The sequence below is a fragment of the Polypterus senegalus genome, chromosome 10, assembly GCF_016835505.1.
Source record: "Polypterus senegalus isolate Bchr_013 chromosome 10, ASM1683550v1, whole genome shotgun sequence".
NCBI classification, from domain to species: domain Eukaryota; kingdom Metazoa; phylum Chordata; class Cladistia; order Polypteriformes; family Polypteridae; genus Polypterus; species Polypterus senegalus.
In genome coordinates, this window is record NC_053163.1 from 167,868,454 (window position 1) to 167,892,200 (window position 23,747).

The 23,747-nt window shown below is 39.5% G+C and overlaps 1 protein-coding gene across 1 annotated transcript in view; it reads right to left on the minus strand.

Moving 5' to 3' along the window:
• Positions 1–23,747, minus strand: part of ctnnbl1 (catenin, beta like 1) — a 115,142-nt gene that overhangs the window by 27,691 nt on the left and 63,704 nt on the right. Inside the window, exons 11-12 of the mRNA XM_039767354.1 lie at positions 10,490–10,671; positions 7,625–7,722 (exon numbers count right to left, since the gene is read on the minus strand). Coding sequence (XP_039623288.1) covers positions 7,625–7,722; positions 10,490–10,671 — 280 coding nt within the window. The remainder of the gene's footprint in view (positions 1–7,624; positions 7,723–10,489; positions 10,672–23,747) is intronic.

The following is a 23,747-nucleotide window of genomic DNA, read 5'->3' on the forward strand; positions in this document are numbered from 1 at the left end:
CCCAGCCAACCTCGTCCTCTTCCACCTGATTCTGGCCTCGAATGAAGGGAGGCTGGCCAGTTTTATAGCCCACCTGGAAGTGTTCCAGGTGCTTGACCAGCTGGCCCTGATTGCACCTCCGGGTGGGGCTGATAACTCATCCAACCGGGTTGTTGGCTCTCGGCAGCACCCCCTAGCGGCTACCCCATCTCCCAACCAGTCTGTGGAGGACTCCATGTCCCATAGAGCCACGTGGGAGACGGGGAAACGAATAACGGCCAGGGAGGCTGCCACCAAGCATCCCGGGGGACGTATTGATCTGTCCATGGCTGTCCAAGTTCTATCTTGGTCTCATGGAGTTTGCTAAAAGACACCTGAAGGACTCTGAGATGGTGAGAAATAAGATGAGACCAAGATAGAACTTTTTGGCCTTAATTCTAAGTGGTACGTGTGGAGACAACCAGGCACTGCTCATCACTTGTCCAATACAGTCCCCACGGTGAAGCATGGCGGTGGCAGCATCATGCTGTGGGGGTGTTTTTCAGCTGCAGGGACAGGACGACTGATTGCAATCAAGGGAAGGATGAATGCGGCCAAGTACAGGGATATCCTGGACAAAAACCTTCTCCAGAGTGCTAAGGACCTCAGACTGGGCCGAAGGTTTACCTTCCAACAAGACAATGACCCTAAGCACACAGCTAAAATAACGAAGAGTGGCTTCACAACAACTCTGTGACTGTTCTTGAATGGCCCAGCCAGAGCCCTGACTTAAACCCAATTGAGCATCTCTGGAGAGACCTAAAAATGGCTGTCCACCAACGTTTACCATCCAACCTGACAGAACTGGAGAGGATCTGCAAGGAGGAATGGCAGAGGATCCCCAATTCCAGGTGTGAAAAACTTGTTGCATCTTTCCCAAGAAGACTCCTGGCTGTATTAGCTCAAAAGGGGGCTTCTACTAAATACTGAGCAAAGGGTCTGAATACTTAGGACCAGGTGATATTTCAGTTTCTTTTTTAATAAATCTGCAACAATATAAAAAATTCTTTTTTTTGTCTGTCAATATGGGGTGCTGTGTGTACATTAATGAGGAAAAAAATTAATTTAAATGATTTTAGCAAATGGCTGCAATATAACAAAGAGTGAAAAACTGAAGGAGGTCTGAATACTTTCCATACCCACTGTGTGTGGGTGTGTGTATATATATATATATATATATATATATATATATATATATATATATATATATATATATATATATACACACATACATACATACACACACACACACACACAGTGGGTACGGAAAGTATTCAGACCCCCTTCAATTTTTCTACCTCCCAACTCCTTCACTGGCCAAGACTCCACTCCTCAGTTCAAAAAGTCAGTCCCATGTGACCTGCGCTTCTAGTTTGAGATGTGAACTGATCATTCGGATTATGCAACGAGAGTAATAAATGGATGTTTTTCACATCACTTGACATTGTGCAGCATTGGTCACTACTGGCTTGTTTCATATGATAACCTTTATCTTCAGTTTCTATAAAAGCATGAGATTAAACATTTTTCTTAGCCATCACTATGAAACACATATCGGGTAAGTAAAATACTACAAAAATTATCACTTTTTAGGAAGAGTATTCCTTTAAGAAAAATTAACCAAAGGTCTCCTAAAGAGAAGTTGTGCATTTTAAGATGGATACACTCAGAAATAAACGAAAATATCTGGGTGACAGAAGTGACAAACAGTGGTGTGCTTATTATTGCACTTCTGTGCGGAGGAGCATTTTTCATCTTCACCAATACAAGATCACATGAGTGCAAAGTATTACTTTCAGTATGCACATATCATTAGATAAATGTGATGCTTTATGCTGACCATAAACATAAAAGCACCTCACGCATAACCCTCTCTTCTTCTTGGCATAATGCTGCCATTTAAATACAACTCACGGGCCTGCATTATACATGCTATTACAAGATCATAAATTGACTTCAAATGCACGTGAAACCTGCATGTGAAACAAAGTGGGCGTTTGGGTGTTTAAATACATCAGAATATTCATACAACTGAAGCTACTGAACCCAACCTTCTTATGGGGAATATTTTTTAAGAAATTATAAAAACCAAAGGCAGGAGACCCAAGTTGGGTTGGGAGGGTTGGCGATGCAGCAGATGAATGTCCCAAAACTAGACTCAAGCTTGCAGCAGGCCCAATATGTCCTCAGGAGGATTTCTATATTTAGACACCCATCTACAGCCATTCAGCCTTTGTCACAACATTCCCATTAGCACTTCGGTGGCAAATATTTAACTCAAGCCGCTTGTTCCATCTGGTCGATCTCCTGCTCAGGCTGCACAGTTCAGGAACATGATAAATGACCAGTGCATCGCATGAACGCTTTGCACCAAACAAATATTTAACTGCAAACATAATGAAAATCATGTAAGAGTAACAGGGGGTCTTGCTGCTACTCACCAGCTTCTATGTGAGGAGCAGACTTTTTAAAACGCAGTTGTAAACAGCCACAGGCCATTTGTAGGCTTTTGTCATTTGGTACTCGGATCTGTATTCTTATAGTGGAACTGAACCTGAACATTTTTGGCAGCTGGTTGATGCGGTCACAAAAGAGACAGCAGTTGTCCCGGAGGACATTGAAGAAATGGAGACTGAATCCACAGATGAGGTGCTGAATCACCGTTTTCTGTTTACCACAAAATTGATTTCCAATCTCCACCTTACCCCCATCTCAGCAGCTCTAAGGGCTGTACAACCTTGTTCAACAACTAAGTGGGCTGACTGATAGCATGCCTTCTTTATTAAATACATGATGTAATAGTGTTTGTTTAATACATTGCACTTTAACAATGTGCAATTTGCCTAAGAGGGATGAATATTATGTCTTATATACTGTACATGCACAAGTCATCTTTAATAATACATTTAACATGACTTTTATATTGCTTAACACCGTTTTCCTATTTCACTTCAATCAAATAATTTTCAATAAATCTGTGGGGTGATCAAAAAGTTTTGAGAGACACGCCAAAAACATTTCAGCATAATCCCTCTGAACAGGATACACTTGTCACAATGTCAATGAAGCTTTTCTAAGCTACTTACATAAAAAGTTCTGTCACATCTATCTTGATGTTTTCATTGACATTGCGTATCCCATGATGCCATGTCTTCAGACTAGGGAGGGCATGCCTTGCCATTGTTTTACAGGGCAGCCTTTACAAGCCACGCAGTGCGAGTGGGGCATTGTTATGTGGCATAAGATGGATGATTGGCATTGACGAGTAAACTCTATTTCAGTAATCTGGTAATACTTTAGTTTAGGCACTGCATAAATGCATCTATTACTCGTTTACTCTTACGTAACAAGACCTTATTTATTAAAGGCTTCTTTTGGTCTTTATAACACAAACATCAGTATGTCAGTTATTCATCTCTGTGCAGTACTGACATGATGGTAAAATTATTTGTTAATATGAAGGATTCACAGATTTTATATAAAATATGCAATATCGGGGAAGCATGTATCAGTTACGCCACCTTGGACCACTTCAAGGTGGAGTTTTGTTAATAGGCCACACTGCCGAGATGAACAAACATCTGACTGATGTTTTGTACGCGTTATGAAGACCAAAGAAGTGTATGTTAAGGTCTTGTTAAATAAGAGTAAATGAGTAACAGATTCATTTTTGCAGTCCCTAAAGTATTCAAAACAATGGTGGAACCGCGAAACACAAGTTTCTATGATTTCCCTAGGTGTTCAAATTCAAAACAAAAACCACCATGCCTGGATTTTCACAGCATTCTGACCGAGGAAGCATAGAGCTGAGAGTAGAAAGAGGTCATCAAGAGAGTCAAGAGACCAGATTTTGTTAAATGCTGTGGCACTTTGCAGGTTTATAGCTGGCACATCAAATCTAAATAGTACAAAATTTTGATGCACTGCCTTAAGATTGATGCTGTGCTGACACATTTTAGCTTGGAAAAACTTTGGTGTCCTACTGACATGGGTAACGGCTTTTGAAAGGACAAATGCTCAGCTCACACTTAGTGTGCAAGAATCTGGGCTGACGGAAGAAAGAGTGCACACCAGGGGCCCACTCAGAACAATCAAACATGGCTGTTCAAAATGGCACCTGCTTCTAGGCAGTATAAACAAACAACTTATCGAAAGTGAAATGACATTCAATTCATGTTTCCAAACTTACAGCGTTATGTGTTGTTAAACCTCAGGTTGATTTTGTATGTTTGTGCGCCTCATGGCAGGATCTTAAGATATAACAAGTATGACAAACTTTTGAAACAATATGGAGACAAATGGTGGATATAAACATAGATCAAATACGATTTTAAAGTACAATTAATTTACCTCATTTACTCCATATTCTAACATACTGATGTCAGTAGAAAACAAAGAATAAGAAAGTTAATAAAACTTACTTTGGTAATTATAAAGGAACTGGCATAACGAAAAAGCCGGGTTATGAAAAGGGGTTAATGATACAATGGTAAGTCCGCCTGTTTCAATTGTGTCCTGCATTTACGAACTTCAATTCACCAGAGATGCCAACCCTTACATATTTGTTCTTCTTACTTCCTTTCTTCATCGGACACTCTAGCCCTGCTGTGGACGGCGTGAAGCCTGGACTCTCAAACGTATGCCTCAAAGTTTACTATCTTACATTGGCTGCTTGCCTTTGTTCATCGGACATTCCTGCCCTCTTGTAAATGGTGGATGACATTCAGGGCAATAGCATGGATGTCTTACAGCTTTATATGTTGTCACACATGTGCATGTAGGAGACAACCTATGGACGCATTTAATAACTGTTATAGTCCGAGCCAGAAAGTGGCACTTTTGTCTAATTCTGTCTTTCTTCTCCCCTCAGCAGAAAGGATGATTGACTGAACACGCTCCCCCCAAATCTCCAATGTCACTTCCAGTTTCCGCCATCCTGAACCCGCTCCTTCTGGTTTGCCAGCTCTACCGCTATCTTGGGTCAGTACGAAGATGGTTCACATTTTAGCAAGACAAACTCAATTCTATTCAAATGTTTTTTTTCCTTTTTTTTTGACCATACAATATACAGGAATCACCACAGTGCCCCAAATTTTTATAATGTTCCCCGATTCTTACTTTATTTATTTTTAAAACTTCTGCCTTTATACACTACACAAAAAAAAACTAAACTTCTATTTCACAAATTTCAGTAAACAGCAGCTAATGTTTGTTCACACTTTTTTATTACTCCTTGTGCATTATTAATAAATAATATTTTAAAAATGCAGTTTTTTTGGGAGTAAACACGTTAACGTTTGAGAATTCCCTGGACATAGTGGGGTGGGGTGGTTAGACATGACCACGAAATGGTGAGTGCTGCTGCTCTTTCACAGGTAAACAATCCTGGGTTTGAAACTTAGTAAGGGCACTGCCTGTAGGAAGTTGGCACCTAATTCCTGTATCTGAATGTCAGTGTGGCACACTGCTACCCTGAAGTGGATTAAGCAGAAAATCAGTGAATGGATGGTTAGATGGCCTTGTGGTTTCAGGCACCAGATTTTAAAAACACAAGACTGCCAATTCATCTTCTATTTCCAACACACTCTGCGACCTTGTAATATTCATTACACTTGAGCTTAATGGAAATTTACAAAATCACTTATACTGCAGTACATTTCTGCATTTTGTAAAGAAGGTTGGGTTCAAATACACAATAGAAAGGCATATTTAACCTGCTGAAGCCAGTGGGCACCCGTTCATCACAGGGGCTTGGAATTAATATGTGAATATATGGCAATTGGTAAAGCCTGCTGTTAAAGTCTAATTGTACTAACTTGTTAATTCATTACGTCAACTTTGAAAATTTGCCATGAAGTAAGAAATCACACATGACAAGATAAGGAAAAATGTAAGGGAAATCGGTAATGACAAGCTAAGCGGAGCGAGTTATCTTTTGGTGGAGTACTCCATGCATCAACAGTCCTCATTTTCTGCTAGCAAATCAAGCAACAACTTCTTGATGCAAGGTAACACGCACATTTTCTTAACCAGTTTAAACAATGTTAACACCAGAATTTGAGAATGTTAACACTATTTATGTCAAGATCCTGCAAACACCAGTAACATAATCCTTACCCAGTGCTCCTTAGTAACCAACATCCACCAGACATTTTTCTAAAACTCATTCAATAAGGTCACAAATAAATAACTAAATGTAATTTTTGCTTTAAATCAGAGGTGCACTTGGAATGATTGATCCCACTCTTGGGCACAGTGCTTGACAGCAGTGGCCCAACCCTGCTGCAAGTCTAAAATGGATTATGTGGGCACATTAAAGGAGTGCTAAACCCAAACTAGTTTGATATTGTTAATACCCGTCACTTATCCAGGGTTGTTTGTAGTGACAGCAAAGTCAGTCATTTTCTAACCCACTTATTCCTGAACAGGGTCTTTTAGCTGGTGCCTATCCCAGCTAGCATAGAGCACAATGCAGGGGCATACCCTGGAAAGAGCGTCAGTACATTGCTAGGTGAACACACACGGGACAATTTAGCATCACCAATGCACCTAACCTGCATGTCCTTGGACTGTAAGAATCTCATGTTTTTATAGGAAAACTGAGATAAAGTTCCTGACACAACCAGTACTGAATAAACAGCAAACAATATCAAAATATGCATGGGAAAAAAAAGCCTTTTATTCATGTCACATAATCTACATGTCAAGTTATCCAGTCATATGCTTACATTGTCTTAAGCACAAGTATTCTGCACAAAAAATATGATTAAAGAAAGCACTTCTGGAAAATTCTCACTAACAGTTGGGGAGCAGGCTAAAATGAGAGAGATCTTTTGAAGTGAAGACCCACCTCCCTCCCACTTATTGGTCAGGAGTCCTGGCCAATATCAGCTCATTCATTGGCTACCACAGACACTTCAGATCAAGTTAACATTGCAGAGTGTGCTCGTAGGTGAAAAGAATGCCTTGTATTTGTGTATATCTGATGTGCTTCAACAAGCAGAAAGTCAATTAGAGAAAAAACACAGCAATGTGGTGTTCTGGCTTAATGACCAATGAATGATAGGAGTGGCGGATCTTCAATTCAAAAAACTGTAGCGCATTTAAACACGCTACTAAGACAATCACAAGAGGATTTTTCAGAAGTGCTTATTTAATACTATGTTAGGCAAATGGCAAGTGTTTGGGATGTTGCGAGCATACGAGTGGACGTCTAACGTGTGGATTATGTGACAGAAGTAAACGGAGATTGTTTCCAAGGACATTTTGATATCGTTTGCTGTTTATTCAGTGTTGGTCCCCATTGAGGCAGGTACATTATCAGCTTCACTCTCCATAAAAACACAAGATTAAAACTTTTTCTTAGCCATTACTACAAATGACAAAGGGTAAATAACAGACAACAAAATAAATATTTTTGGATGTGGTGTTCCCTTAAAGGATACACGAATACAAAAATACAAAGCAGTCAAGTGGGTGCTGATGAGCTAAGGAATTATGCCACAAAGCAAAGTTCAGCATGTTGAGAGCATTAATTATACATAGCTGTTTAATTGCAGGGAGCTCTTCCCATGCACTTTCCACGTCATCCTCATGGATTGCTTACCTTCTCACAGTCATTCTCGGTGAATTTGCTCAGAAGGCGTGTTCTTTGTTGGCCCTTTAGATTGCGCAGCATGGATGCAATAATGGAACATACGTGCTCTGCAAACAAAAAAAAAAAAAAAAAGACATCTGTCTAATCAAAGCAGTTCAGTTTTTTTTGTTGCTAATAACTAGGAAATTAAGACGAGGCAGCTATTAGAAACCATAAAGCTTTCCTAAGGCGGAAAAAAGGGTAAAGATCTCAAGTCAAAATGTGTGCTAACAAGTTTCACAGAGGGCTGTAAATAAAGCACAAAAATAGATTTGTTTGTGAGCCACGTCCAGCTGGCAGTGTGAAAATTTAAAAGCATGTGATGGCTGTGACTGTAGTGTCAAGAGAGTAGTCAAAGCCCACCTTAAAAAAAGGCATAAGAAGAGGAAAGGGGAAAAAAAAAAAAACAAAAAAACACACACACAGAGAAATAACGTCAACTGTACATCTGACAAATAAAAGTCAGAAGAACATGGCCTGGTTGAAGCAGAATTAAATTCAATAGGATGGGATATAGTGGGGACAGGAAAAAAGTGATTGAACCCATCTCCTCACTGAAGTCAACAAGCTGGGATGTTACAAGAGTTGTCAGAGTTCCTTATGTAGTGTTGGGGTTAATTTAAACGATCACTCAGACCATCTCCAACATAGATAAGCAGATAATACCACAATTTAGAATTAGTATCTCTCTTTCTAAAGGTCTAAGCTGACCAATTTTGTGGTATCCTCCATCGCCTGTTCCACTGCAGTAGAAAACATCTTGCACGTTTGAAATTCCAAATTAGACAGGCCACTCTTCACCTAATGGCTACAGACCTGTGGTCTTTACATCCCACATCATGAAGAGCTTTGATAGACTGGCCCGAAGCTGTACGAATCCTCTTGTGAAAGACCACAATTGAGTTAGCCTTTTGACGAATGTCTGGAGTACAAGACACAATCATCATTCTGCTCCACTGTGCTGATGATGCTTTTTAATTCCTCCAGTGCCTTCAGTATATCATTCAGTCATCTCTCTTAAAGGGGTGAGCTCAGGGAAATGCAAGTGAATGAGCCTGAGGTGTTCTGGATAATGAACAAACAGTTGGGTAGGAACTCAAGGACTGTGTCTCTGATATAGATGTGAACACCACTGTAGCACCACATGAACTGTTCCGTCTCCTTTTCTCTTCACTCTGTACACCACAGAGTGTAGCACCGGGTCATGTCACTTGCAGAAATTCTCTGCTGATTTTTCCACCAATGGGGTGAACTGACAAGGGGGAGGAGACCGAGAAATCAGGTGAAGAACTTTGTTTCTTGGTGTAGAAAAAAATGTCTGCAATTTTACATCAGCAAAACCAACTAACTGGTTATTGACATTCACTACACCAAAGACTCTACAACCAGTCAACATTCAGGGAGTGGATGTGGAGGTGGTGCACTGCTACAAGTTCTTGGGGATTCCCAACAATGACAAGCTTACACGGTCTTGTAACAAAGAGAAATTAAATAAGAAAGGGCAGAGCAGATTTAATGTGAGTGGTGACATCCTTTACATGCTTGTAACAAGTTAATTAAAAAGTCAGGCTTGGTTACTGAACATACTAGAGGTAGTAGTGGAGAAGAGAATGAAGACAAAACTGATGGTCATTATGAACAATGCTGCACAATCCTCTCTCTGACGCACTAACACAGAGTACTTTCATCCAACAAATTATTTAGAAGATGTATGTCAAGAAACATTACTGGGGCTCCTTCAAACCAATGGTAATACTCCTCTATAACACCTCAGAACGACTGCAATTGCTCGTTTTAATGTTAGCCAAATCAGGAGTTTTCTTTCTTTTACTTTTTTTTTTTCACTTTTTAGTCATTCAGGTGTGTATCTGACAGAGTGGCAGATTTTTGACAAAATATTTATTTAATGAGCTTCTGTAAAAAGCCAAAAATTCCCCCTGGGGACAAATATAGTACTGTATGTCTATCTATCTCACATCCTACCTCTGTGTTAGTAGCTGAATTGTCCCATGTAGAGAGAAGAGTGAAATTCTTAGTTGCATGTTCAACCAATATGGAATGTGTGACTACTCAGAAATCAATCTGCTTGTTTAATCTCTCGCTCTGTTTTGTGAACACCTACTTTATCCAGTGTACAGACACGTCACAGCCCATCTACCTCCACGTTGAAGATCCTTATATTCTGGTTTGTGTGTTGTATTTATGCTATTTTTTGACAGCCATTCTTTGGCAAACCTGCCTGGAAGGGAGTCTCTCTGAATTGCTTTTCCCAAGATTTCTTCCATTTTATTTCCCCTACAAAGTTTTTTTTTTTTGTCTTCTTAGTTAATTAAGGCTGAGGAGCTGTCGAAAAAACAGCACCTGTTAAAGCCCACTGCTGCACACCTTGGGACTTTGAGCTACTCCAGAAATAAATCGATGGTGCTGTCTTCCACTTCAACAAAACAGCAGCAGCTGTACACTGTCCCGGATAGAGAAGAACAATGAGAAATACCCCAAACGTTAAGTTTTTAAAGTAGCCACCAAAAAGGTGCATAAATGAGCCTGGCTTTTGTCGACAAATGAAAAAAGGCCCTAAAAAAAGATTCTGCAGGTTGTTATTCTAAAAATAAATCAAAGAGACTTCTGTCTACTTTCTGTAGAAATGCCCATCCATTGATTTTCTATCCCATTAACCTAGTTCATGTTTTTTCAAAAAAGTTCACAGACATATGTGCAACTAATTTCGGTTAATTTAAAAATCACATTAGTCTCAGATGCTTAAAAACTTAAAAAGAAACCAAAAAAAAGTGCTAGCATCCTCACTGATAACAGCATTAACGATCTGCCCATTACCTTCATGTTCTTTATCAGATATGCCGGCTTTCTTCATTTTCTTGGGTGTTTTCATGAAGAGTGGAAAGATGGTGCGGAGGCCCAGAATGTCAACGAATTTGTGACAGTTGTCGGTGCCTTCTGGGCCAATCATGGCATGGTCCAGCACCTTTAGCGCACTCGTTCGTGACATTTTCTTCTCCCTGCAAAAAAAACCAGTAAGAAGTAATTCAATGAAAAAGTTCAGAGATGAAGCCCGGCACCACCAACACAAACAAAAAGCTTTCATGCTGTATGACCTCTGGCTTTAGAATGCAAGTGTGACTGATTGCTCCATCACAATATTGGCACTTGATAAGTGCACACTGGGATTTGATAAATCCTAAAGATGCCTTACCCAGTCAAAGAAAAAAAACAAACAAACTGTCAAGTGCTGCATTATTTTCTTTCATGTGCGTTTTTACATCTATTTTTAATGGCTGTGCGTCTACTCCTCTAGCAGGCATGTGAGCTCCAAGCTAATGCATTGGGTTACCTCTTTAATCCTCACTTCTGACATGCTGTGTAACCAGGGGTACGTCAATTAACCTGCCTACACTCGGATTTGAAGCAAACACACAAACAAAAACAAACGCATACCATTGAACAGCTTGGAAAGATCTTAACAAGGAACACAAACAAGACAGATGGACATTCTGTCCATCAGACTCATTTGATTAGTGAATTGTTGAGATACCCTACACATTGGTGTTATATGATACAATAATAAGCTTTGGCAAGTTCTCTCATGATGATTTGTCAGCAAATCTCTTGCAGAAGGTTAAAAGAAAGGTATATACATGAAGTACATTTTAATTTTTTTTTTTGTTTTTTCAAATAAGTGTAGTATATATTGTTTACCCCCAAAAAGCTTGAATTGTTACACGCCTCTCACACTATAGAATTTTTGCAGCAGTTTACAATTGTAGTGTTCATTTATATTATCTTGGCAATTCAGAAGAGACTGAGAGTCATGTAGTGCAGAAGTCCTCAACTCTGGTCCCAGAGGACCACAATGGCTGCAGGTTTTCATTCTAACCCTTTTCTTAATCACTAATTAAGAAAAGGGTTAGAATGAAAATCTGCAGCCACTGTGGTCCTCCAGGACCAGAGTTGGGGACCCCTGGTGTAGTGTGACATCCCCAGTGACTCTGCCCTAGTGTCCAGGGACTGGGCATAACAACAAAAAAACAAAAAAAAAACAAAAAAAAAAAACCAGGTTTGATTTCTTCATAAGTCATAAGGGCAGAGTGTGAAAGCTAAAAACTAATAGTTGTCCGGTCAGAAGTACAATACACACACAATGACCACAAACTGAGAACAGCACAATCTAATCTACAAGAAAAGAAAAAAAAAAAACAAAAAACAGAAGAGATAAAGAATGGTGGCCTAAAGAAACAAAGGAAAAAATCTGCACTGGGCAGTTAGAGAAAAGGCTTGTAGAACTAAGGAAGCAGCATAAATATCTATCTATATATATGATGTCTAGCCTCTGTCCTACCATAACAGAAAGGAAAAACGCTTTGTTAGGAATAGAAGAATTAAGAAGAAGAAAAGAAAATGTCAAACTTGTAATACTGTACTTTGAGAACAATCAAGAAATATGAAACTAGTGAGAAGTCACAAGACTCCTGCAATTCCTTGGAATTCCTAGTTGTGTAAAGCGGACGTCACGCATACAATTTATTTTCAGGGTTTTCGGGGCATACAAGAATAGCAGCTGTAATCTTTGCCCTTTTTTTCTCTATTCTGTCATGGCATGTACAGTGTGAGATTTCAGACAGAGGAACCGGTTTGTAGAGGTCTGAAACACCCACGTTCCTTATTCTTCATGGCTGCATCATATTAACTGTACTTGCAGGTGAGACCTCTTTGGTTTTCCATTCTTGTAGGCACAAGGTCTTTGAGTACGCAATTTAAGTTTGAGCTTGTCGGGGAGAGTAATAGAATGGTTGGACCAAGTCGCTGGGTATGTCGCACTTAATGACCAGAGGGCATGGGAGCATGCCACGACTACCTCAGAGCTCACAAAGATTATGTAAATGAAGTCTACAACTGAAAATGTAGTGTGAAGTGATAAGGCCTCCTGACATCCTCAGACAACAAAATCGAGCCACTGCAGTTTTTAAGTGTTAAAAGCCCTCGGACCTAAACTCATTCAGAAGCAAGCCTTAAGTGATGCTGAATTTAAAAACTGAAAAGAAATTGTGGCTTCAGCAGAAAACTATAACCAATTGGGCACCAGGACAAATATGAAACCAAAAGTCTTAAAATTTACTGAATAAATCCAATTTGAAAAGGCAGACTTTCCATTTTCTGAAAACATGCCTTGCACATTTCAGAGATATATTGGGAGAACAACACAAAAATGAATTACTTCCAATTTCATTATACCATACCGGCTGAGTCTTTCCTGAAGCAATCTTATGTGTTTACAGTGACTGGTATGAGAGGAGAATTTAGGTAAACAGCACATCTGAGGAAGGCTGCTGAGGGGTACAGCTATCGGAGCAATTCAAAAGTAAAATTGTGTGTCTGTAGCTGTTAAGCAAAATGCTGCCTTTCAGATATCCAACACACATTAATAAAAAGGAAAAAAAAAAGTGTATATAATTTCCAACTTCACAAATCACATAATTACCTTTAAGTAACCATACCCTGGAACAGGAAAGGTTGCACAGTTGCCACAGATGCAGATAAGGAATGATTTGAACATAAGAAATGGTACAATCTCACAAAAAAGATTGTGAATACGCACTTTTCTGAAATGAAAGTAATCTCAGGATGTGACTCAACATACAGGAACATTCTCAGTTTCAAGGTGGATGTTGTCAGCAAGTTTTAAGGGGCTTGTTTCCACTTTACAGTCACTTACATTTGAAGAAAGAACCTAAGGTGCTCAACAAAATACACATATATATACACACACATATTGCCACGGGCAGCTGGGTGCCAGACCCTGTATGTATGTATGTATGTATGTGTGTATATATATATATAATAATATAATAATTTAGGCCCTGTTCACTACCATAACTGATTTAAAACAAAGCAATTACTATGTGATTGAAGTGTAGACTTTCAGCTTTAAGGGGGGCTTTAACAAAAATGTCACATGAGCCATTTAGAAAAGGCAGACATTTTTATACATGGCCCCCCTATTTTCGGGGTTATTTGGACAACTGACTGAGAAACTACTCCATAGCCAGGTGGTAGCAGTCCCCATGTTTTTTCTTGAACTACTGGGCAAGTAAAAGGTCTGGAGTGGATTCCAAGTGTAGAATTTGCATTTGGAAGCCATCACTGTGAACTCTCAATATGAGGTGTAAAGAGCTGAACATGCAAGTTAAAACAGTCCATTATTAGGCCGAGCAAACCGTTTAGAGAGATAAACACCAGGAGAGGCCAAATCAATCATCTGGTACATTCTTAAAAAGAAGGAATGAACTGTTGAGCTCAACAACTCCAAAATGTCTGGACAATCATGGATGAGAACTACACTGGGTGATTGCAGAACTTTGTCCTTGGTGAAGAACCACCCCTTCACAACATTCATCCAAAACAAGAACACTCTCCGGGAAGTCGACCTGTCTTTGCCAAAGTGTACAATCAAGAGAACTTCATGAAAGTAAAGGAAGAGAGTTTATAACAAAGTGCAAGTCATTGGTGAACCTCAAGCACAGGACAGACGGATTAGACTTTGCCAGAACATGTTTTTTAAAAGCAAGTCCAGTTCTTGAAGAAGTTTCTTTGGACAAAAGAAACTAAGATCAATATGTACCGAAATGTTGGAAAGAAATGAGTATGGAGAAGAAATAGAATGGCTCGTGATCTGATGAATATCACATCATCTGTGACACGTTGGAGGTTGTGTTATGGCATGGGCATGCTTGGCTGCCAACTGAAGTCAGTCACTGGTGTTTATTGATGATGACTGTTGGAAGTAGCAGCAGGACAAATTCTGAAGTGTAAAAATCCGTACTGCCTGCTGAGATTCAGCCAACTGCTGCAAAACTGGCGACACTTCACAGTGCAGATGGACAATGAGCCAAAACATACTGGGACAGCAAACCAAGTGCTTTTCAAGAGAAAGAAGTGGAAAATTCTTCAAAAGCCAAGTCAATGAACTGACCTCAAGCCAACTGGACATGCACTTCACTTGCTGAAGACAAAACTGATGGCAGGAATTCCAATGAACAAACAACAGCTGAAGAAAGCTGGGGTACAGGCCTGGCAAAGCATCGCTAGGCTGGAAACTCAGACTTGGAGATGGCCAGGGGTTCGGCTTCATTCAGTCACTGTCTGTAAAGAACTTTTAACCAAATAGTGAAAGTGATTGTTATATTCTTGATTATGTAAGTCTGCCCAAATACTTTTGAGCCACTGAAAATAGGAGGGCCATGCATGAAAATGTGTGTCTTTTCTAAACAGCTTGTCCAATAATCTTGGTAAACCCCTTAAATTAAAGCTGAAAGTCTACACTTCAATCACATCTTGATTGCTTTGTTTCAAATCCACTGTGGTGGTGTAAAGACGCAAAATTATAAAAATATTGTCAAGAGTCCAAATACTTATGGACCAGACTGTATATGCACATACACAAACACACAGAGAGAGAGAGAAAGGATTCAGAAAGTATTCAGACCCCTTCAATTTCTGCACACTTTTTGGTGTAGATTGAATTTTAAATGGATACATTTGTCATTTTTGCCTGTCAATCCACATGCAAAAACCTATAATGACAAAGTGAAAACTTGTTTTCAGAAAGGTTATACAGAAAGGTTAAATAAAAAATGAATAACTGAAACTCTCATTCTTATAAGTACAGTATTCAGACCCCTTGCTGGGGCACTCCAATGTGTGCTCAGGTGCATCCTGGTTGTTTTAATTCTCTTTGAGACAGGTCCAGAACGTCAGTGGAAGGTCCCACAATTCACACTGTATGTCAGGAGAAAAATCAAGTCATGAAGATCAAGGAACTCTCTGTAGACCTCTGTGATAAAATTGCAGTGAGAAACAGATCAGGGCAAGAGGACAATAAAAAAACATTTCTAAAGTTTTGAGTGTTCTCAGAAGCACACTGGCCTCAAGAAATATGAAAAAGAAATGGTTTGGAACCACCAGGGCTCTTTCTAGAGCTGGCTGTCGGACCAAACTGAGTAGCAAAGCAAGAAGGGGGACCTAGGTCATGGAGGTAACCAAGACCCCAGTGGTCACTATCAGAGCTTCAGACGTCCTCTGCTGAGATGGCAAAACCTATCAGAAGTACAACCATCTCAGCATCACACCATCAATCACAGTTTTAGTAAGGAGGCTAACTTTCGCTTGTTGTTTGCCAAGTAGCATCTAAAGGTCTCTGACAACATGGGGGGGGAAAAAAAAAAAAAAAGATTCTCTAGTTTGATGAGACAAAAATGGAATTCTTTGGGCAGAACTCCAAGCAATGTGCCTGGTGAAGATCAGGCATTGCTCATCACCTGCTTAGTACCATCCCTATGGTGAGGCATGATGGAGGCAGGATCATGCTATGGAAGTGCTCAGCAGCAGGGATAATGAGACTGCTCAGGGTGAATGCAGCCAAATACAAAGAGGTACTTGAAGAAATTCTGCCCCAGAGTGCACTCAAAATCTGGGTGGGCAAAGGTTCACCTTTAAACACCACAATGACCCAAAACATACAGGCAAGACATTGCTAAATGGACTCAGGGTAAATCTTAGTGTCCTTGAGTGGCGTAGCCAAACCCCAGACTTAACCCGATGGAATATGTGTGGAGAGACCTGAAGATGGCAGTTTACACAACACTGGAATTGCTGCCAAAAGAACTTCTACAAAGTACTAACTTAAAGGTTCAAAAACTTCTATGAATAGGAGATTTCAGTTTTTGATTTTTAGCAAATTTGCAAACCTCTTCTAAAAACTTTACTTTGGCATTACAGCATATTGAGTGTAGACTGATAGGCAAAAATGGCAAATTTCCCATTTAAAATGTAATCAATGACAATAAACTGAGCAATAAATTTAAGGATCTAACACCTTTCTGAATCCATTACTGTAGGTAGGTAATTAAGCAGACAGAGTATTACACACACACACACACACACACACACACACACACACACACACACACCACTAGCAATAGTATGTTACAGGGGACAACTAAATAAAAATCATAGAAAGTAAAACAGAAATTCAAATGAACAGATTTTATTTTTATTATAATCAAAATAGGGTTCTAGTGTTTCAGGATTTCATTAAGACTGCCAAATGTAACTGCTGTTGGCTTATCCTCTCAGGTACACTATAGTAACCATCCCAAAAATATTCAAACTGTGCACTGCAAATGCCCAAAAATACGTAAATCAACTGAAAACTCAAGTCAAAATTTCAACACCATTATAATACTTTCTTCTATCCATTCTCAGAAAGTTAAAAGAAAATCTCCAAATGTTATAAGACAAGGCAGCCATGCAGAATGCTTCAGAAAGACTTGTTTCATGCTGACTGGCAAATAGTGTGAAACTCCGAGTCTCAGGCACTTGCTGATTCTGTGCAGCTAACACTTCACTAATGATGTACAATGCTGATCACTGCCATATCGGTATTAGACAGAGAAACATTCGAGGAAAAACAGAGATTCAGAGATAATGTCTCTGTGATGGGGATTGTTATATATTTTTTGACAACTTCAGAATCGTCTGGTTATAATCTAGGGCAGGCATAAATGTCTACATTCAGCTCTAATTGAGCCAATCTGTGTGCAGACTGTATGGCCCCCTGCTTTAATAACATTACTCCTTAGCTTGTTACCATATAAACAAGATCAAAGGACAATTTCAGTATTTTTATTTCTTCACAGACATGCTAAATATGCACTTGTCATGCAAACGTGTGTTCTAAAGGTCTATAAATTAAAAAAAAAAATTTTGCTTGCCTGCATTGGTCATTTACATTGTAGTCTATGTTGCACGGAGGAAGACCTTAAATTCTAAATGAATACGTCCACTTCAAGCCAAGACAGCTGTTGAACATTATTGACCTGTGTCTTGTGATTACACATATCTTGTAAAATACGTCATACATGTCATTTTTGAACCAAATAAAACACCACTATTATGAGATTCCACCATTTTAAAAGATGACCAGCTGTGATTGATAGGTCAGACCTTAATCTTAAAATTATCCCTCCAGAGACAGACCAAAGGGCAGTAACCTATTCATGCAATGCAGTTGGTTTTGTTTTGATTTGATTTACTTCCATATTTACATGTGAATTCACACAAGCAAATGGAAAACATGTCCTTACCATGAAAAAAAATAAACACTTTGTCAACCGAACCGACCACAGGTGGACTCTAAACACGGTGCAGAAACATCTCAATGTTGATCAATAGAACGGGAGCCAAATTTCAAGTGTCATAGCAAAAGGGTCTAAATACTGGTGCCACTGTGATTTTTCAGTTTAATATATTTGCAGATATTTGTAATATTCCGTTTTTCGCTTTGTCTTTAGCTGTCGCAATAAACGTTTCTTGAGGAGGGGAAAAAAAATAAGATTTACACGATTATAGCATTAGGCTGTAAATAAGGAAATGTGATAAAAGTGAAGGGGTCTGGATAACTTTCTAAACTAGGGGGTTTTGCCCCCTGCTCGCTTTGCTTGCCAACCCCCTGGCCTGCACTACACACCAGCCACTTCCCGTCTCTGCCGCTCGCATATGTGGATTTCACTTTCACCAAACAACAAATCTTTTTATTCTCACAGATACGCCTCTATTAGGAAGAAACGCTACTTTTCCCTGATAGCAACACGTATTAGGCAATATGACAGAAGTATGTAGATTTTGTTTGGCTTTAAACTTTAAGTCGGAGATTTGTAGATCGTCTATGTCCATATACTGTATTCAAACTCTTTTCCCTGTTACATTATTTCTTTGCGTAATAATTTCCGTTTGTTAGCACTAATGCGATCGTTACTATCAGTTTTTTGAGACTTTCGAATTTTAGTACATTCATAATCTCTAACCTGCTCTGCATGTGTATCGTGGTAACGTTTTTGAACCTCTTTACGACATTCTACTTTGTCTTCTACTCGGTCTTATTTTTGACCCAGTTTAGAGCTGTGAGTGCAGGACCCGTGTCTGACTATGGTATTCACATGAACGAGAATTGACTGGACCATGGGCGTGGTTGTAAATGTTTGAGTGGAGCACGGGACTTGGCAAAATCTCTTGCCAAAAAGTCTTGTCTCGCGGGACCTGAAATTACATCAGAGAAAGTCTTGTCCGAGGATTTCCTTTTATAATAAGAGTGAATTTTTAAATACATTTTCTAGTGTAACCTCCTATCTGTGATCCTATGTAAAATTTATCCAAGTGTGGGAATTTGAGACATTTTTATATCAACACATCCGGCTATTTTTTCCTATTTTGCTTAGTAGTCAGTTATCAACTAGCATACTCACCAAGACAAGGCTAGATAAACAACTTGGAAGGATCAGGTTTAGGCTGCAGTACACACACATAAAAAATGAATAAATTGCAAACTAAAGCTGTCACTCCTTGTAGAGATACATTAAAGTGGCTGCGGATTTTCTTTCCTTGACTTGGCTGTTAAGATGCTGGCAGGCTTTGAATGAATTTGAAGTCATACCTCCAGACACAGTGAAAAGATTAAGCCTGGCATAGAGCAAAGACACGCTGGGTGATTAACAGAAGAAGCGTGCTGCGACACAGTCGTGTTAAAGGCATGCATATGCCATAAAGATGCACACGAACTTTGAGATATGAATCTCATTCTTTGTCGATAAAATGCTATTTGACGTCAGGCTTTCCAGACTTGGCCATTACCCAATTCAAGTGTCAGTTAACATTAACAATTCACACTTTTCACCCCTTAAGGTCAAGTGGTTGATTTCTGTTCAGCTACAGCTGATTAAACTGTCAACTCTCTAATCCCTGCATGAAAAAAGGGCTCAGCTCCATGAATATTCAACAAAACACCACAAAGAAAATATGTTTCTTTGAAGGAACACAGTGCTGTCTGCTCCAAAGCTGTCTTTCATTCTTGACTCTCACTTTTGGCTGCATTAAAAGACCTGGAAAACAAGGAAGCAGAGCAGATCAGTTGCCATGCAATTCAATAGATGAGAGGAACGAGGTGGGCCAGTTTCAACATGGACAAGCCTGGAGGCAACGCCAATATTTTATTCATACAATAAATTCATAAAAAGAGACCAACGATATGCAAATGAGAGACACTGATTCTTCCACCCATCTATTTTTGAAACCTGCATAGCCTAAGTTGAGAGTCAGGAAACGTTCCACATGTGAACACACTCATATCACACCTACACTCGCTCGCTCCAGAGAAGGACTAGGCCGATTCCAGGAGGGCAAGCTGTGCAATTATGAGAAAAGATTAAAGGAGTTGAACCTTTTCAGTTTAAGAAAACAGATTAGTAGGTGACAATATCAAAGGGTTTTAAGAATAGGAAAGGAATTAGTACAGTGGATCCCAGACTGTCTCTTTATAATACAAATTTATTTTTAAATAGTGCTGTTCACAGAGTTTGACAAATTCTGAGGTAAAATATGGAATATACTACAGGGAGGATTCGCTCGAAAGAGGCCCCAAATATTCTGTTGCAACTCCCATTGAAAGGAAGCAATCTGAACCAAAACAATACGCTATGCACCTTGACGTATGCGTAATCGATTGTATTACATGCGATGCTGGAAGTGGTTTCCATTTTCTGCCAGACACATTTCGAAGCAGCACTCCATGTTCCTGAACGTATCGGCAAGCATCTCAAGGGGAATAACAGCAATTTCACATTGGATGTTTTCCTTCAAATCTTCCACAGTGCGAGGCTTGTTTCGATAGACTTTTCCTTTGAGCATACCCCAAAGGAAGAAGTCTGGAGGTGTCATATCCGGCGACCGTGGTGGCCAAAGCCCCTTTGAAATGACCCTGTTGCTGAAGGAGGACTCCATTTCTGCCAGGCTCCTTGCCGATGTGCGACACGTTGCTCTCTCTTTCTGGAAGTAACCTTCCGTTATCTCGCCATCATCCAGTTGATTCTGACATCGCTTAAACAAATTGGTGAGGTTGCATCTCGAAGAAGTGCTGCTCAATACTGTACAGCACCATCCTGATGAGAAGTTGAGTGACTGAGTGAAAGGGTATGGGCGGAATGCACCCAGAAGTTGAAAACGAAGGTTACAACGTTACAACGGCTGTCCGGTGCCTACATCATCGCTCCCATGCAGGGGGCACCCCGGCTTGTTCGAAGCTCCATATACTGAGGAGCACATTGCACGTTGTTTCGTTGAGATTGCTTTGTCCTAGAGAGTTGTTATAGAATATTCGGGGCCTCTTTCAAGTGAATCTCCCTGTAATTACTAAATACAGAATTAATACATCAAAATACAAATTTGCAAAAATACACCCAACAATACCTGTCTGTTAATTGTTGAACTTTAAAATTAACTCAGGCGTGAACACAGGGACACAGATGGAAACCCATTTTAAGGTAGATGTTGCACAAACAATAAAGTTTTTCTTTATACAGAGAACCATAGACATATGAAATAAATTACCAAGTGGTGTAATTAGGTAGACAGTAGGACTTAAGGGATTATCAACACTCAACTTGATGCTATTTTAGAGAAAAGTCGGTGGACAGGACTGGCAAGCCTTGATGAGCTGAATAGACTGCCTCTGTCAATATTTTTCTATTATCATACTGGGTGAATCTCGAATATCCAATCATCTTAACACACAAGTCCTTAGCACGAAAGCATAAGAACATCCATGCAGACGCACTTATAAGATACTAACTATACTCTGACAGTAAGCAGGCCCAAATCCGAGCCTGGTCTCCTGGCAGACTCACAGTAGAGGAAGCTCAAATAAACTCGTATGGCTCACTGCTACAATATCACTTGCAGCTAATCCAAAACCAACAGCAGGAGAAAAGCACTGCACAAAAGGGTTTGGTTTCACCATCCTGTACCTCGTGTGCATTTCTAATGTTAAAGAAGTCTGAACAATTTTAACTTTCATAATTACCATCTTTCCCTCTTCTACTAATAACTTGAAGTGTGCAAGTTCACGGTGTCCATGGCAGAAACAATGCAACAAATACATCAATCAAGCAATGGGAGGCTGGTGTCTGCTCTGCCTCGGCAAGCATGAGATCTTTACCATACTCTCGGACACTGTTGTCTTTCAAATTACAGTGATACGGCTCTAAAAGTTAAATAAACAGACAGTAGATTTTCCTGGATAGTAGGCAGCAACTAGGCTAATTATGAACTGCCTTATTTGAAACTGCAACACTTCAAGGTTTAGAACTGCTTTAAGGTGAAAGCAGACATGACATTCATTCATTGTCCACTGCTTATTCCAAACCGGGTCATGGAGGCAACAGTCTTAATAGTGGCCAATAAGTCCCTTTCTCCAGTCACACTTGCCAACTTGTACTGTGGGACCAAACTTTCAATTTAAGAGGCCCTTGAAGACAATTCCCTTTAAAAAGCAGATTTTCAGGAAACAAAATCATCAGTATTTACAAGAATTACAAGTACAGTTATAATATAGTGTAATGTCAACAGTCCTGACCTAATAGGGAGACTTTGCTTAGCTTTCTACAGACTACTAGAAAGAGCAGAACTATGTGGAGAAGCTGGCCATAAAAGCAACCCTTGCAGATCTCAAAGCACAGGAGAGTGGATACGGCACTTTCTGCAGGCGCTTCGGCAGTACTTTATTTTTGCTAAAAATTCTTTGGCCATGATTAGTGCCCACTAGCAACGATCAGATAGGATCCTGGCTTGGATCACTTCAGGAAGTGGTGGATAGTGCGACATATTTTGATGACTTTGGCCTCAAGTAATACACTAGGTGTGAGATGGAGCCAACAGTATGAATGTATAAGCATTGGACAAAGCACATAGGGAAGCATGCGTTGGACTGCAGAAGACTAGGTCCGTGTGCAGGCATATAGAAAAAGAAAAAAAAAAAAACATTATACCAGTAACTAAAAGGAAATATTATACATCAAACCAGAGCCCATATTCTGTGCAGCTTTCTTTGTTTATCCAAAAGCTCTGCACTTTCTTTTCACATCCCTGTGCAAGCTTTCTTGTTGTATTTGCTTAGTTGCAGGAGGTCAAAATCGGAGCATTTGCAGTATCTCATATTGTTGGCGTTTGAATTTAGTTCTAAATCCCAAAATGCGTAATTTTTCAAGACTTTTCATTGTCATACTTCAAATGTCTCTCATTTTAAAACTTGGAAACTTGGAACTTCTGGTCTCATAATTAATCTGAATAAAAGTGTACTCTTTCCAGTGAATTCTCAAGCATATAATATTAGATTAGACACCCTACCTTTTATCATTGCAGAACAGTTTAAATACCTCGGGGTAAACATCACAAGTAAACATAAAGTTCTATATCAACAAAATTTCGTCGTCTGCATGGAAAAAATTTAACAAGACTTCCATAGATGGTCAACCCTTCATCTCACACTAGCTGGAAGAATTAACACTGTTAAGATGAATATTCTTCCTAAGCTCCTTTTTTTATTTCAAAACATCCCAATATACATTAATAAATCGTTCTTTAAGAAATTAGATTCAACAATAACCTCATTTATTTGGAATTCAAAACATCCACGCATCAAAAGAGCGACCCTACAAAGACAAAAGGTAGAAGGCGGCATGGCTCTACCTAACTTCCAGTTTTATTACTGGGCGGCAAATATAGAGGCAATAAAAACCTGGACACAAATAGAAGAACATACACAGGCTTGGACCACAATAGAAGTAAAATCCTGCAGTACTTCTTTGTATTCCTTGCTCTGCGCTCCAATAAACACACGTGATCGGCAATACACTAATAACTCAATTGTGCTCCACTCACTTAGAATCTGGAACCAATGTAGAAAGCATTTTAAGACGGAGAAGCTTCTATCTGTGGCACCCCTGCAAGAGAACCACCTCTTTCAACCTTCACAAACATACGCAGTTTTTAATATCTGGAAAAAAATTGGAATTAACTTGCTTAGAGATCTTTATATAGACAACGTCTTTGCATCCTATGAACAATTACATTCCAAATTTAACATTCCAGATACACATTTCTTTCACTATCTTCAAATCAGGAACTTTGTTAAACAGAACCTTCCAGATTTTCCTCATCTTGCACCCTCATCCACGGAAAAATATTGCTCAAT